The sequence below is a fragment of the Tachypleus tridentatus genome, chromosome 2, assembly GCF_004210375.1.
Source record: "Tachypleus tridentatus isolate NWPU-2018 chromosome 2, ASM421037v1, whole genome shotgun sequence".
NCBI classification, from domain to species: domain Eukaryota; kingdom Metazoa; phylum Arthropoda; class Merostomata; order Xiphosura; family Limulidae; genus Tachypleus; species Tachypleus tridentatus.
The window spans coordinates 43,192,727-43,209,203 of record NC_134826.1 but is presented as its reverse complement, the minus strand read 5'-3'; the positions used below and the strand labels follow the sequence as shown (position 1 = coordinate 43,209,203).

General features: G+C 30.5%; 1 protein-coding gene across 4 annotated transcripts in view; it reads right to left on the bottom strand.

The window, feature by feature from the left end:
* Window positions 1-200: 200 nt before the first annotated feature.
* Window positions 201-16,477, bottom strand: part of LOC143242029 (uncharacterized) — a 46,652-nt gene continuing 30,375 nt past the window's right edge. For all 4 annotated transcript variants that reach the window (XM_076485372.1, XM_076485391.1, XM_076485386.1 and 1 more), the window contains exons 13-19: window positions 16,056-16,138; window positions 14,343-14,447; window positions 11,657-11,807; window positions 11,141-11,384; window positions 10,208-10,354; window positions 8,623-8,761; window positions 201-3,138 (exon numbers count right to left, since the gene is read on the bottom strand). In XM_076485372.1, coding sequence (XP_076341487.1) covers window positions 2,989-3,138; window positions 8,623-8,761; window positions 10,208-10,354; window positions 11,141-11,384; window positions 11,657-11,807; window positions 14,343-14,447; window positions 16,056-16,138 — 1,019 coding nt within the window. In that variant the 3' untranslated portion in view covers window positions 201-2,988. The remainder of the gene's footprint in view (window positions 3,139-8,622; window positions 8,762-10,207; window positions 10,355-11,140; window positions 11,385-11,656; window positions 11,808-14,342; window positions 14,448-16,055; window positions 16,139-16,477) is intronic.

Below are 16,477 nucleotides of genomic sequence, written 5' to 3'. Positions count from 1 at the left end.
TATTGGAAGGGGTTTAGTGGGATGGAGAGGTTATCACATGAGGATAGGTTAAAAACTCTGAAAATGTTTTGTTTTTCAAGAGTAAACAAAGTGTTTGAGGTTGTTAACAGAATTAATAATATTGATCCATCACTTTCCAAAAGTTTCACAGACAACTGATAGTCTTTGTACTGATATAAACAAAAACCACACCAAAAATTATCCAAATTTAGAAACTTTATTCAACCTTGAACCTAAATCCTGTTATGTTGTTTCTGATAATAGTAATTACCAAGTGGTTTGTGCTAGCAACTATCGTGGTTTTAATTATCCTCTTTTTGATACACATACAAAATTCGTATGATTTCTATATTTTTTTGAAAAGATGTTCCAAGTCTTGAAATCTAATTATTAAAAAAAAAACAAAACAGCAACAAAGAGAACCAACTATTTTATAAAATATGGAAAATAAACATTTCAGGATTTTCTAAATTTGTAATATTTCTGGTTATTTTAAAATATAACTACTGTACAACTGAAATAACAGATTGTGTACCATCTATGTTAAAACAGTGAAACCTACATACTTCAACAACAGTTTGTTACTGCTTTGTATTTTTATTACTAATGTAAATTCTATATGTGCACCTGACACATCAAAATTATGTTCCAAGTGCAGACAAAGTGATTCAGATTTAAAGTGCAAACTTTTGATAAAATTTTAATTCCAAATAATGATAAAACTGTTAAAGCTCCAAATTACTTAAACCACATAATGGAGCACAATGGCTTTAATTTGTGACAATTTTATTACTTTTTTAATTACCTATAATTCGTCTAGAAAATGTACCATTAGAAGTATGTTCACCAAAAAGACAGACACATTGCTAAGATGGTTTAACACGAAAACAATTTTCTCAGTTCAAATAGGTATGTCTCTCCCTCTTTCCATATATATATAACTACTGTGAAAGAAACTAATATATATATTAATATACACAAAACCATTACCTCGTTCCTATATCCATCACTTTAGTTCTGACACATACAATAACAATTTCAGAGGAATTAATTTTCTCCCCCCCACAGAAAAGAAAAACTTTTGACAACATAACTAATTGCAAAAATATTAGATATATTTAGTTTTGTAACAATATAAGTAATTACTTCCACCTGCTGAGATAAAAGGTCAGAATACTTAAGTTTTAGAAAATAAATCTGATTATACATTAAACAAATTACTGAAATAATGCCTGTTGAAAATAACTGTTTAAAAGAAGAAAATGAAAAGGGCCAATGTCAAATGTTTATAAACTGTAATTAAGAATGAGAAACATTCAAGAGAACTTATCTACCTGATTTGGCACCAACTATCCTCAAACTACATGAAAAATATTGAAACATGTGAAGCTTAAAAAAAGATGATGGCTTCTTTAAAACAATCTGCATGGCCATCTTTGCTGATTTCAAGAAACGTAACAAAAGCACCACATGCTGACAACACATTCTGATTATCAAATTAATATCTATACAACATTAAGTCATCTTTACAGTTAATAAAACTTTCATGAGTTTTAAGAAACACAATATGTTCATCTGAAATTCTGGGACCGTCTGTACGCATTTGAGAAACTCCTATAATACATTACACACGTTTCATACCATAACGTTCCTGTTTAGTATTTGATCTCATTTATCACTTCCTTAAATCACATTATCAAAAACATTCCTTTTGCATATCTACTGTTTTACAGATGTTATTTTACAGATTACTATTGTTTATATCTTTACACCACACCTGTTTCAATGCACACATTTAACAAATTTAACATTTACACTACCTTCTCTTCTTTAGTCTTTTAATTACTCATATTTTAAATCTGTTATTGACTAACCACGCAGACTAAGATAAATCTTCTTAAATAAAATTATATTAATAACATTTAAGTAATACATTCTTCTAAAAATCCTAGAGTTCAAATGGCCATGCATTATATACAGGTTCTCTCTTTATTTAAGATAAATACAAAATTGATTACTCTATCATCCAGGCAAGTACAACTTAAACTTATATGTATGTCAGTTCTTAACTGGAAATTTGATGCTAAACCAATAAAAAATACAATAATAAAAAATAAACCAAAGTTAAAAAAAACTTGTAGTTCACTAAATAAAGGTTCTATTGTTTTAAATTAATTGTTTTAGTTATGCATAAAACAAAGGGTTATACAAAGAACACAAATAATAATATCTTTTCAACCAAATTACAACACTCAATCTTAACTTGCTATTAAACTATAAGCTATTCTTACATAATGTTATCAACCCTTCTGGCCAAGATGAACTTCCTCCACTTACCAAATGCATTCTTTTACAGGTAACAACAATAATACTAACCAGAGCTATAAAGTAACTTGCTTCAATCACATAGTTATGGGCCTATTTTTATAAATAGAAGCAAGAGAGCTAATAAATCATCTTCAAACCTTACTAAACTCCCATTAATATAGTTACCATTAAATGAATTTACACATCAGTTTTTATTAGTTCTACCAAATAAATTCTTAGAATATCTTTATGATAATGTACTTCATTTTTTTTTTCACTAATTCATGTATTATTTTAAGGGACTGCATTAAAAATAAAAACTGAAAATTTACAATTCTCTTTTTCCATACCTTTAGAAATGAAATACTTTTCTACATGGTATGCTTAGCATTTACACAGATATATTAAAGTAAGGCAGTAGAGTGTATCTACACTTTCACAGTTGAAACTTTTATGAGTTGCCTCAGTTTTGCTATATTTTCTCTGAAATACACCCATGAAGAGCTTGGACTCAACATTTGAAATTTACAAATCTCCGAGATCCTGCTTTATTGTCATCAAAGCACGGTTCTGTGCTTTTACTTTTTTTTAAAGATTTTGCATACATGGGCAAAACACACATTCAGTAAGCCTACGTAATACCTGTACCTGGGCGTGTACAGTCTAAACAGAAGCAGCCTGTTATTTTAGCAGGATATGAAATATCAGCTCGAGACAAACATGACCTTCTTGACAGTTGGGTGAAGAGATGACTGGTATCAGTGCACTGTCCAAGTCATTCATGTAAATACTTGGTAAGGATTCTTCTTGGGATCCCACTTCATAACCAACCTTAGAAGTAAAAACACAGATACAGTACATTTGACACAAACAATCTAAACTGACATAAAACAAGCACTATACATTTAAGTTTTCATTTTTAAAAAGTTCACTTTAAATAAAAACTGCACACACAGAAGATTTCACTCAACTGTTTTTAACACTTCAGATACACAACTGAAGAAAACAGTCAAGTGTACAAACTGTTTCAATAATATAATCAAACATAAAAAAATATTAGATTAAAATGCTTTCTACTCTTTTACTAAACGGGTTTATTTTGCATAGCTTCCACCTCAGGTAGAGAATCAGTTGAAATATGAATGAGATGTGCACACATGGTGTGAGAGAAGTTGATAATATGTAAAAAAAATATAAAACAGTTACAAATGTAAAAAAAAAAAAAGTGTGTGGGTGTATATATATTTACACGCACACCTTCATTTTTATGCATTTATGTATCTATACAATACATACAAATATTTTCATTGCACAGTAAGTTCATTTGGTACAAGTGTAGAGAACACTTTTACATACTTTTCTTTCCATTGTTAAATTTTATTAATGAATCTTATTCTTAATTAATGCTATCTTTAACTGATGAAACTATACCAATTTTTAAGTTTCTTAGAAACATAATCATGGGAATTTGCATATTATATGCATAAAATCTGGTGGTCAATAAATTCTTTCAAAGTTGTATTTACAATTAAATGATAAACCAGAAGTTATATTAAAAATTCTTTTACAATATGCAAATACTAGTCAGTACTAAAAATAACTTCAACAGCAAACGAAAATCAGTTGTTAACTAGGATTTGTAATAACTTGAAAGACAAGCTTATTCACTTTTCTCGTACAAGAACTAACATTTGCCAAGTGAAATGAAACTAACTAAATAAACAATATGGCTTTTATCATATAAAACTCACAGATAGCTATGTAGACTGATGCTGCTACCCAAAACATTCCCGCTATTTGAGAATTAATATCCACAAATAGTCTAAGAATAACCAGAAAAATTGGATTAACTTATCAAAATAACAAGGATACATAAAAGCTACAAAAATAATAAATTAGAAAATAATGGAAAAAACTTGTACTTGTCATCAGACATTTATGTTAGGCCTATTATAATGTTAATAACCAAACACTAATTTTTCTCTTACTGTGTAGAACAACTGTTTGAAAGAAAAAATGTTTTCAGAGTTCAGGAGGACATCTTCAAAAGAGCTACTCTTAATATTCATTCAACATTTTTAAAGAAAAGGCTTTACTTCATTTTCTGTCAGAGAAACCCTTTTTAAATATTTTCAAGTATGTTGTAAAGTCAAAATGTGATATCAGGTTTTCAGTGACACTTTGTTTCAGGGTATGATATACTCCCGAGTATAGATGTGTTAGCGTTAAATCACAACAAGTACCCATAAAATTATAACATCTTGCAGACTTCTAAATTCACCATATTTTAATTTGTGAAGGATTAGAGTCTATTTTAAACCAGTCAGAATCTGTGAATGAAGATACTCTACATAATATATTTTACCTTGTAACTTCATTTACAAACATAGGGAACCTTCCTAAACAATAACTGTCATGAATACTTAAATGTGTAGCAAAAAAAAATGTTTCACTCCAAAAATAAATGGCTTAAACTAATTCCACTTGACAGAAAAGCTAAAAGTTATCATATGCACAGTCAACAACACTTGTTAATTTATAGTGGTGGAACATATTCAAGTAAAAGAAATAAGATACATATGGAAGCAATTTCCATCATGATATACTGTCTACTTTAACCAGATAATTATTTTAATCATTAGATTCACAATACCTTGAATGCTACTTCTAAATAATCCATTAACTAATATATTACCAGCTGGCTGTGAACAAAGTGATCAGTGTTGTGTTACTGGAGATTTCTACTACCTGATATATTACCAGCTGGCTGTGAACAGTTATCTCTGGATTAAACTGAACTTTCCATCATTATGTGACCAAGCTAAATGCTGACATTACCTTTAGCATAAAGTATCTGGTAGTCAAGAAAAAATTTTGAATTACAGTTCATGTTATTGAGTATCATTATGGCAAAATGTTCTCTTGTTGATGTACAGCTAAGGTGTCTATAAACATCTGGATTAAATGGCCATAAGAAAAGCACATTACCAATAACATGTTGAACACCTGTTAGACCACATTTCATTTGAATGTAACTAACATAGGTAGATAAGTGTTTTTAAACATGAAGCTACACAACTGTTTTGTTTGTTTTGAATTTAGCACAAAGCTAGATGAAGGCTATCTGTGCTAGCTATCCTTGATTTAGCAGTGTAAGACTAGAAAAAAGGCAACTAGTCATCACCACCAACTGCCAACTCTTGGGTTACTCTTTTACTAACAAATAGTGGGATTGATTGTAACATTATAACACCCCCACACAGCTGAAAGGGTGAGAATATTTGGTGTTACAGGTATTTGAACTTGTGATTCTCGGATTACGAGTTGAATGCCTTAACCCACCTGGCAGTGCTGGGCCTACACAATTGGCTATCTCTGCTGTGACTGCCACGAGTACCAACATTCATATTTGAGAAGTGTGAGCCTTCAGACCTACTTGGAGTCACTGGGGGCCATACAGATTAGTTTCACTGGATTTATCACATGTAGCTCACGATTTAATGTGTGTAGTACATATACATGTATTAAGTGTACACTCTTCTGCAAATTAATTGAAACAAATGGTCATTTTACAATATTTTCAGCATGGTGGCCGGTGTATGCTCGCTGGCCCCGCTGATCCTTTTAATAGTCATTTTTTCACACAGATGGCATCATTAGCTCTGTTTTGCAGTACAGTCGATCTATTTTTGGGATATATGACGAAATTTTGAGGAATATTACGTCATTCGAAATTGTGTTAGAAGTGCAAGGAGACCAGTCAAAAAACAACTTCTCACCAACTCAATGAAGAAAAAATGGTATCAATGGGGTCTGAAACACAGGAACTGGAAGCAAGAACAATGGAGGAAGGTGTTATTCAGTGACGAAACTCATTTCTTTGTACAGGGTCGTACATATCTCCAGGTAAAAGACTTCGAGAATCTCACACCAATCAGTTTGTAAAAGATCCCTTGAAGAAGATTTGGGGCTTTTTCAGCTACTATGGTGTTGGAGGTTTACATATCGTAGAAGGTATGATGCAAGGACCACAGTACATCGCAGTTTTGCAGAGAAGAGCCATTCTAGAATTGAAAAGATTTCCAGATGGATCTGGCATTTTTCAGCAAGATTTGGCTCCATGCCAGACATTGAAACTTGTGAAGAATTTTATGACTACAACGGGAATAAAGATGCTGGACTGGCCTGGAAACTCTCTCGACTTAAATTCTATTGAAAATCTTTGGGTGATTTGTAAAGAAAGACTTCGGGGAAAAGACTGTACTACGAAAGATAAGCTAATTGAAGCCATAATTGAGGTGTGGTATCGCGATCCGAAAATTAATAAAGATTACAGTCAACTCATGAACTCGATGCCAAAGCGAATTAATGATCTTCTGAAAAATAAAGGCGGTCGTATCATGTATTAATTTGAGAGTAATTTTTGGATTCTCAGAAATAAAACGCAAAAAACTAAAAAAAATCATAATTTTCCGTCTTCTTTCAATTAATTTGCACAAGAGTGTACTTTATTAAATAGGAGTGTTCCTACTTTTGATTATAGTAAAAGAGTAAAATAGCCTTCTACAAATTGTATGTTGAATTAAGGGAATAATTCATGGTAGAATGTATACAGAATTGTTATTATTGTGAAGCAGAAGGATCTTCTTCCAATTCAGGTGTGTTGTGTTTGATGTTTGCTTATGTTAACTGGCTGTTCACTTCTTGCAGTCAAATGTTTAACCTTTTCACTGATGGCTCAGTTTAGTATTCATGAGTTCATATACATGTTTGCACACATTTCCACACTAACTTTTGATGCAGTAAATGTATCTTCACAAAATTTGGTGGACATTTAGTAAAGATTACAAGTTTTCTTGCATTCTAGTATTTTGTAATATACAGTCACTTTTCAAACTATTATACACTATATGTATATAGATTATTACTATTTATATACAAGCTATTAAACTTATTTTTCTTCAAATATAGAATAAATAAATAAACAAGTAAAGCAAACAATTACCTCTTCTATCTCCAGCCTCTGAACTAAGTTGTTGCTGGATATAGGTTGCTAAGCCTTTTAAAATGTTACACATGGAGAATATGAACCAAAATATATTTTTACTGATTTTATACATATAGTGAAAAAAAAAAAAAATCATACTTCACTCTATTGATACCAAATAATTCCATTATAATTTATCAAGATTAGTAGCTAAGCTCTATTTAGATCCAGAAATTTCTAGCAGATTATAGATAATCCTACCTTATATTTGTAAAAAAGGCTGGTATGGGTAGAGAAAGCACTAGAGGAGAAAACAATGTTTCGACCTTCTTTGGTCATTGTCAGGTTTACAAAGCTACCTTCTTGAAATCTTGTTTCAGAAGAATACAGTAACCTTTTAACAGGTTAAAATGACCGAGAAAACCATTGGGAAGGAGGGGGATATTCTAAGCTGTCAATTGGTTATTTGCATTTCATATAATTAAGTACATGTATATAAGAGACAACTTCCAAAAATAGAAAGAGGTAACAGGGTATGTATGTTTGATTCAGTATGTAAGTCATATCTTAGCAAAATAAAAATATTCTTATTTTATATTCTAGCTTGTCAATATTGATAATTGAATTTGTAATTTTTACAAAACTACAAACCCAGTATTTTGACATCACAAATACCTAATCTGAATCAGCAGTGTATTCAACATACCATGTGACTCACAAAATTCAATTTTGATATACTTTTAAATTAAGAAATTAACTCACATACAATATTTAAGTTTGAATCAATCTACAATTTGATACCAAACTTAATGGCATAAATTCATAAAATAGTAGTTCAACATAATTTTGAAAGCAAGCCATCATGACCCACCAGCCAACCTAGAAAGGGTTAACTACATACATGTAGACACAAGATTTAATAAAATTTATATCCGAACAGGAAATGACATATACATTCATGACTAGATATTACTGAGTGAAGCTACTTTTACCTGACAAGACTGTTGTGTTTTCTGTCTTTCTATGAGAAGCATACAGTTCAAAGTCTCACAAACAATTCTATGAGAAGCATACAGTTCAAAGTCTCACAAACAAAGAAAAGAACTACAATCTCTGTTCACCTCACACTTTAAAATATTTAAGGGGATCATTTCATCAAAAAAAGAGTCGGATCTTTTCTTAAAAGAATGTTGAGTAAAGTTTGAAAACCCAGTTTATGTCTCCTTGAGTAATTAACCTAATTAACCCTAACTGGTGGTTCAATTTAAGAAAAATAAGTTTTTATTATCTAGTTATACATAAGTAAATATTTAATACACACACAGTACCTGTTCACTATCTAGTGTGACTCTAAGTCCAATTTTTGTTAGCTCCTTTTCAGCTAGAAGCTCAAGATGAGGGGTCAGAGCCAGACAGAATGCTTGGGATATAACCTCGGCTAGGCGAACATGGTCAACTGGATCAGACCTAAGAAACACATCTTATTTCACACACTGTTTGACAGTCCCTTAATTTCTAACCAAATATAACAACAGACAAATGCTGGATCACACAACTACCATTCCACAAAAGTATTAGTAACCTTCTGAGAAATTTAAAACTAATCAAATGGAGAAAACTGACCATATGATTAGAAAAAAAATCATACCACATAAACAACAAACCCAATCTCAGTTTAGCCAACTTACTTACAGATTGTTATACTTTTTAGTGGATTTTATTAATCAATTACTTGCTAGTTACCCTAAAATATTTCTAACTATGAGATGAGTAAGTGTATCATAACTGATACAAAACATACATTTAACATATTCCAGATATGTTCCCGTTTAGGATTATTATAATAGATATTTATATTAAGTACACTGGAAATATCATTCACCATTTTTGTTATACACAAATAACTATTAAATTTGTTTTATGTAGCATTAAAAACTCTAGAAGTTATATCCAGTATATTAAAAAAAAAATTACAATTAGCTCTAAATACAAAACTATCAAATTGAAGAAAATTAAGTGTCTAATAATAATTACAGCAAAAATATTTCTATTAAAGTAATTGTTTTTTTCAAACAAAAGGTTCATAGCATTTGTAGGCTTGTTTTAAAATTTTGCACAAAGCTACTTAAAATTTGTTTGTAGTTAAGCACAAAACAACACAAAGGGGTATTGAAACCTGGTTTCTAGCATCGTAAGTTCCCAGACATGACACTACTTAAGAGCTAGTTGCATTATTTATCCCTAATTTTGAAGTAATAGATATGACAGAAGATAGCTAGTCAATACCATCAACAACCAACTGTTACTCTATAAATAAGAACAGAAATGACTGTCAGACTATAATGTTTCCATGACTGAAGTGCAGGCATGTTTGGGGACCAGATTCAAATCTGTCATCCTCAGATTGCAAGCTGAGTACCCTAACACACACATCTAAGCAACACTCTTTAGCTGAAATCAAGAATAAACGACTTTTTTTGTTACTAAACAAAAAGTTAAAGATAAACAATTAAGATTTGAAAGTTTACTTTCAAATATTAAAACTTTAAAAATATTCTTGATTAATATTGTATTTAAAAAGTCAATAAACACTAATAGTCTTTTTGTTGCATTCACATAAACAATCACGTTTTTAAACTTACTAATTACAAATTTAATGTTTCACTTTTAATACTTGCTTAGGAAACTCCAAGTTGATCATTTATGGTGTTGGAAATTCTGTATTAAAATTTAAGTTTTCTTCATTGTTTTTCTCAAATGAAAGCCTAAGAAACTTCACCTTACAGGTAACAGAAAATTTGTGTATTATGAAATAAAATGCAAGGCTACTTTTACATTTAGTAACTAAGTCTTAAAGTAATAATTCACTCTCACAAGTCTACTTTTCACTCTCTCTCTTGTAACTCATATTACCTTCTACCATTCCTGTCATCATCAAGTTTAATTAAGAAGACATCGGTCCAGCGAATGAGGTATCTTTCTCCTGCATAGTCAGTTCCTGATCTGATACGTAGACTCTGCACACCACCTAGATCTTTCCCATCAACAGGACTTTTAACTCTGTAAGTGATGTAATTTTTTTTTAAATGCTAAATTTTTTTATATCAACTGTGGTAAATTTCCTGAACACAGATTTTTATTACTTGGACTGTATTTAATTCAATATAATTTTTTGTTGTTGTCAAAAACACCTTTACAACTAGTGATTATTTATAGTTATATTTATTATATATCTATTATTGACTCATAATTCCTATTTCACCCTTGTACTTAAACCTTTTAAAGGAAACCCAAATTTCTGTAAGAAAGCCAACATTATGAGGTTATTAACATTATTTACACTAGAATTATGAATTTTCCTTTTTTTCAATAACTAGTTTTTATAATACTTATAAAAGTGAATATTATGTTTGCAAGTATGTCACCTTACTTAGACTGTTTGACATCACTATTTAGGCTGCTAATTACTATGTAAAAAAGCAGCAGAAGAACAAAAAATTCAAATTTTTTGCGATGATATTTACAGACATTCACAGAACTTATGACAATCATTATACAAATATTGTTATAAAAGTAAACGCTGTATAGCATTGTAAAGTTATGATGACTTGTTGAAAAGATATTTCAAACACCATTTGGATGAACAATCCAAACCATCCATATAAAGGCAGTGTTGCCACCTGCCTAATATGTCCAATTAATTCTCAATATTATACTTTACCTGTTCCAACTCAATACTCACAATGGTTACAATCAATTCTCTTCAGATTTACTAGTGATTAAAAAAAATACTGAAGACTTCTCAACAAAAAAAATCAGCTAACTTTTTCCACAAATTTGTCTTACCCAATATTGCAATCTTTATCATCTGCAGTCCACTCTAACGTGACAACTTCATCTGGTTCTGAAGCAGCTACTGGTCCACAGGTAATTGTAAAATCTCTCATCTCTCTCAAGGCTGTTCTGAGTGCTAACAGAGTTTCTGAAGGAATCTGAATAAGCAGACCATCTTCCACAATTGTAGATTTACCAGTAAGTCTAGAAGAGGCTTTCAGTGCTCCAGTGAATACAATAAAACTGACTCCAGTTCCTAAACACAAAGTATGGGCATAATCAGGTGAGTGACTTGATGGTTTCATAGATAAAAAGATTAATGGAGCAAGCAGCTGGTTACATATAAAATCCAGTAAATACAGGTTAAACAATAATACTGTTTGTTAGTTTTCTGTGCCAGCTTTCTTATTTTTGTGATCTTAATTTAGTTACTACGAGTCTCTTAATTTAGTTCACAAGATCTTACAAATGAAAAGAAAAACTACATTTTCTTTCCTTATTACAATTTTTATACATGGTGCTACTTACTTGAATGAGACACGTTTTGAATATTAATAGCTTGGGTCTGATATACCCCCTCACTGTTTTGCACACACACCAGATGTGAATCAGCGTCTTTGCTGAAATTTGTTCCCATTGCTAGTACATTTTCATTGTTACTGTTCAGTACTTTCACCATCTGGTTAGAAAAAAAACAACTAAGTAACAGTCTGCATATATTCAAGTGTAATAATAAAGATAAAAATGTGAAAAAACCAACAACAACAAACAAATGTAGCATTATATTTTGTAAAACAGATTATAGGTCACAAGCAAATCACTTGGTTTTAAGAGATCATTATTTTGCTTTCCATCCTAGCTTTGAGTATTACATTCATATATAAATCAATCAAAGGTGCTGAGATGAAAATACAAAAATGAACTTGACTGCTATCTAATGTTGTACCCAATTCTATATGTAGATATTTTAGAAAAAATCATTAGTATACCTCAATAAAAATTTTATAACTTACCAAGTGATATTTTTAACTTGAAAACTTTAAAAGTATTCTCCATAAAACCCTAAATTAACTGATACAAGAAATGTTACAATTTACTTTTATATCAGCAATACCAAAAACCAGTGTTTACATCATGTCATGTTCGATTTCTTGAAATAGGAGTCATAAAAGCCAAAACACATTTATTTAGATAGAATAGTTCAATTACTGTCTACCCATTATGATTTTAGTGATGGGTGAAAGGTGGCCATGAAACCTTACAAGTGTAGTAAGTGTTTGTATATGTAATAAGCTTAAAATAAAGATAGTTTGGGATCAGTTAGCCAAGTTATTTCTTAAAACAGTGTCTTGCATAGTACTCTAAAATATACTTTAATTATTTGTGGGCAAAAAAAATTGTGTATGCCTTTTATTTACCTACCCTAATGAGTACAATGCTAACAGGCAGGAAGAAAATGCATTTCTGATGAATTATTAGAAACTAATTGAAGATTCACATACTTCTAATTATTTTTCTAGTTTGTAAGCTCAGAAGTGTCTTAATTTTATTTTAAATGTAAAAAAATAAAGTTTAATTTTATAGCAATATTGAATAATTTAGTTTTTCTCTAATAATAAAAATAATGGTATTTCTTTTTTTTACCCTACTGTAAGACAATACTATTCCTCTGTGTATTTGTACTAAACAGTGATGGGGAACAGACAAAAGAATTCTACCACTCTTTCCAATTAATACTTATTTCTTGTTACAGTAATCTTTATTGAATGTTATAATTAAAATTATTTTTTTTGACAGTAACTAGATTAAATTATGCCCTATTTACTCCTCAGTTTTTTCTGGAAACATATGATTAAAATGATTTTCAAAGTTTACAGTAAGTGTATCAATGAGTTGGTGAGGATATGTTGTATACTCCCTCTCTTGGAGTCATCTCCATTTTATCAAACTATTTGAAAATGAAGGTGAATCATGTGCTACCGAGCATCTTTCTAGAAGAACTTCTGCATGTCCAGTCATACTTGAGCCCATTGTGCATGATGACAAGTTAATTCTCTTTATACCTTCTTATTCCAAGATGTTGCAAGAACTAAGATTAGTATTACTTTCTATTAAAAGTCCTGACAAACTGTATTTGCATGTGGCAACAGTAATGATGGTAGGATGACATCTCTACACTATCATATCCATATAGCATGTTGTAGCAATACAGGTTAATGGGGCAACCAATACTGATCCACACTCAAACCAGTATGCAACCACTGCTGTGTGTGTCTCTTTTTTTCTATATGAAGTTACAGTTGGACTGGATCCTTGGTACACTCCAGATATGTACAAGTCTTGATGCATTTTGTAACTTGATTAATCTGAGAAAATCATTCACCCACTTTCCACTTGATCAATGCAAGTGTTCTTTACATTAATGAAGACTGGCTGTTCTGTATCAATGGAATATAGTAACCATACACTACTGGTTATTTGACATGAATGTTAATTCTTATGAAACCTACTTCTGTTGAAATGCTTACTGATTTGTTATTCAGTTGGAGATCTGAGGCACACTGGTTGCTTTCAGTCAATACTGTAAATAAGGAGCCATCTGGTGGGGTTATTTATTGTGGTTTACTCCTGATTCAGTTCTCTGCTCTGAAAACAAGTAAACAATCAGCCAATGATGCCATATGAAACTTGTCATTCTCATTTGCTTGTGGTGTATTTGATCAGATTTCAGCCAACCTACTACTCTCAAAATCATGGAAATTTCCAAATGTCTTTCTCAGACTCCTGATATCTTTTGGTATCAATCTGTCTGGAGTTCTGTACAAACACTACTGAAAACATGATCTATTTTCTTCACTTTACTATAGACTTAACACCTTTCAGATCAGAATAAACCACCTGATACCGGTTTTACATAAAATGTAAATTAGTAGCTATCATTAAACAATAGTAGTCGTACCTCACTGTAGCTAGAATGTAGAAAACTAAAGTTATTCTTGTGTTCAAGTATTTTTATCATCACTTCTTAAAACATACAGCAGTTTCTTTTTTCACTATAAATTTGATATAAAACAGTAGAGTTAAATGTTTGGAGAACAAGGATTAATTTTTTTAACACTAATGTACATTTTAATTCAACAGAAAATTTGAAATAATGTATACTTAGTATCCATTTCTTGGAAATCAAATAAAATATTTTAATGCAAAACAATACCTGGTCATAGCGGTTTCTTGGGATGTAAATACAAGATTTCTTGTCCTTGATTTGGGCAAACATACCAGGAACTGTAGATAACATGTACTGATAGTTTTGAAAATCCTAGAAAAACATAATCATCTTTAGCTACCAACACCTCGCTAAAACTTCACAGTTTATCCAAAACAGTATTTAAATATCAAAGTATAACAATGAACTTTATCAATCTTACAATCTTTGTAGTAAAATGTACACTTATTCAGCGTTACATGCGTCTTTTAACAAGTTAAACTTAACACTCCTATTTACAATGCACAAATATCTTCAAATAAAAAGAAAAACTCGCAGCAAAATATGTGTTATAATTACTAATATGTTTTGCTACAAATGTCAGATCTAAACTTCAGCAGTTTGCATTTTCTAAATGAAAAAGAAAAATATTTTTCATAAATTTTTTCAAATTTTAGACAATTTTGATCATGCTCCCACACTTATTTTAAAAAAGAAATTATAAATTTATTAAAATAAATACTCTGTGTGTGTGTGTATATTATTACAAATCTTGGATGACAATGCAATAAAATTGCAAGAAAACTTTTACATAAATTAAAACTAATATTTATTATATATTTGCTCTATGTTCAGAAATACTGAGCAAAAGTAATTTATTTTCAAAGTGTTTTGCTCAAAACATAATTTTGAGTTTGAACTTGAATGGAATTTTATCCAGCATATGGGCTTAAAAGATCAGGACAGTGAACCTTACAGATCAGGTATGCAAGTGCCTCATTTTGAACAACTGACTAGAGGTAGGTTTTGGTTGCCTCTTAAACTTAACAATAGGATTTACTGTTTCATTTATACTGCACCAAAACTGAAAGTGCTGAGTTTGTGTTGTGGCACAATAGAACAAAACCTTGGGATTCAGCACTCTCTATCCTGGCCTTTTGAAAAGGAAGTTGAAATCTGTGAGTTGTCATGACTGCAAAAATTAAACTATTTTTTTACTACATATGTTTACTTATACATACATATATACGTACACAATACCAGGAAATCAAAATTATAGTAAATGAAAATCTTTACGCTCGAGTGGACAAACTACCAAAGACATACGACATCATTTAAGTACCTTACTGATATCAGTTAAGAGGTGGAAGTAAAAATCTAAATACATTGCAAAAACAAAACATGTGAGTTTATCACTATGTTATTCCAATGACTGAGAAAATCAAATAATTACATTTTCAGAAGGAACACACAGTATAAAATGACATATGCAAAATTATACTCCCGGTTGCATGTTATCAACTACTACTTTGTAGAATTTGTGTAATATTTTCAAGGATTTTCAGGTTCTTATATTACATATAATCAACCTGACAGAATTTCAACTTTTATATGGAATGAAAAAAGATAAACAATTACACTTAAGTATGTTAATAACCATAAAAAATATGGATGTTTCAGACACTGCTAGAGAAATATACCTGATATCAGAGTTTAAAATTAGAAATGTTACATTTTTAAAATATATGACAAAAGAAGTAATTAAAGTAATGAAAAACAGTAGATCATAGAATTAACTGTAAATCTTGAAAAAGTGTACTCACTATGTGAGGGTTATCTTCATACTGATATTTTACTGTTTCTCTGTAAGAATTTTTGAAGATGTATACATACACTTGCATCATCAAATGATTATTAAAACAAAATAGAACAAAGACTCACTGCTAATACATTCATTATGGTACTGCCTATTTCTCCATAAACTGACTTGCGAAAACGAACACTAACAAGAGGACAAGGGTAATCTGTGGAAAAGAAAATGACAAAAAACTTCTCTTCATAACTCATCTAATTGCACTTGTACATTTTTTTCAATTTAGGATACTATACTATAAAATATCTTATTAACTTTATCAAACTAGAGCATTTGGTAAACTACTCTTCTTATCAAAAAATTGCTTTCATATAAATCATATATCCAGGCCTTGACCTTAACCTTTGATGGCATAAACAAATAGTTGCAAGTTATCTCCCTCTTCCACTAGAATGTCTGGGACTGCTACAATGCTACCATTATTCTTTTTTAGAATTAACAGTAGCTGTGTCATTATTACATATTTCATATATAAATATTTATTTGTACT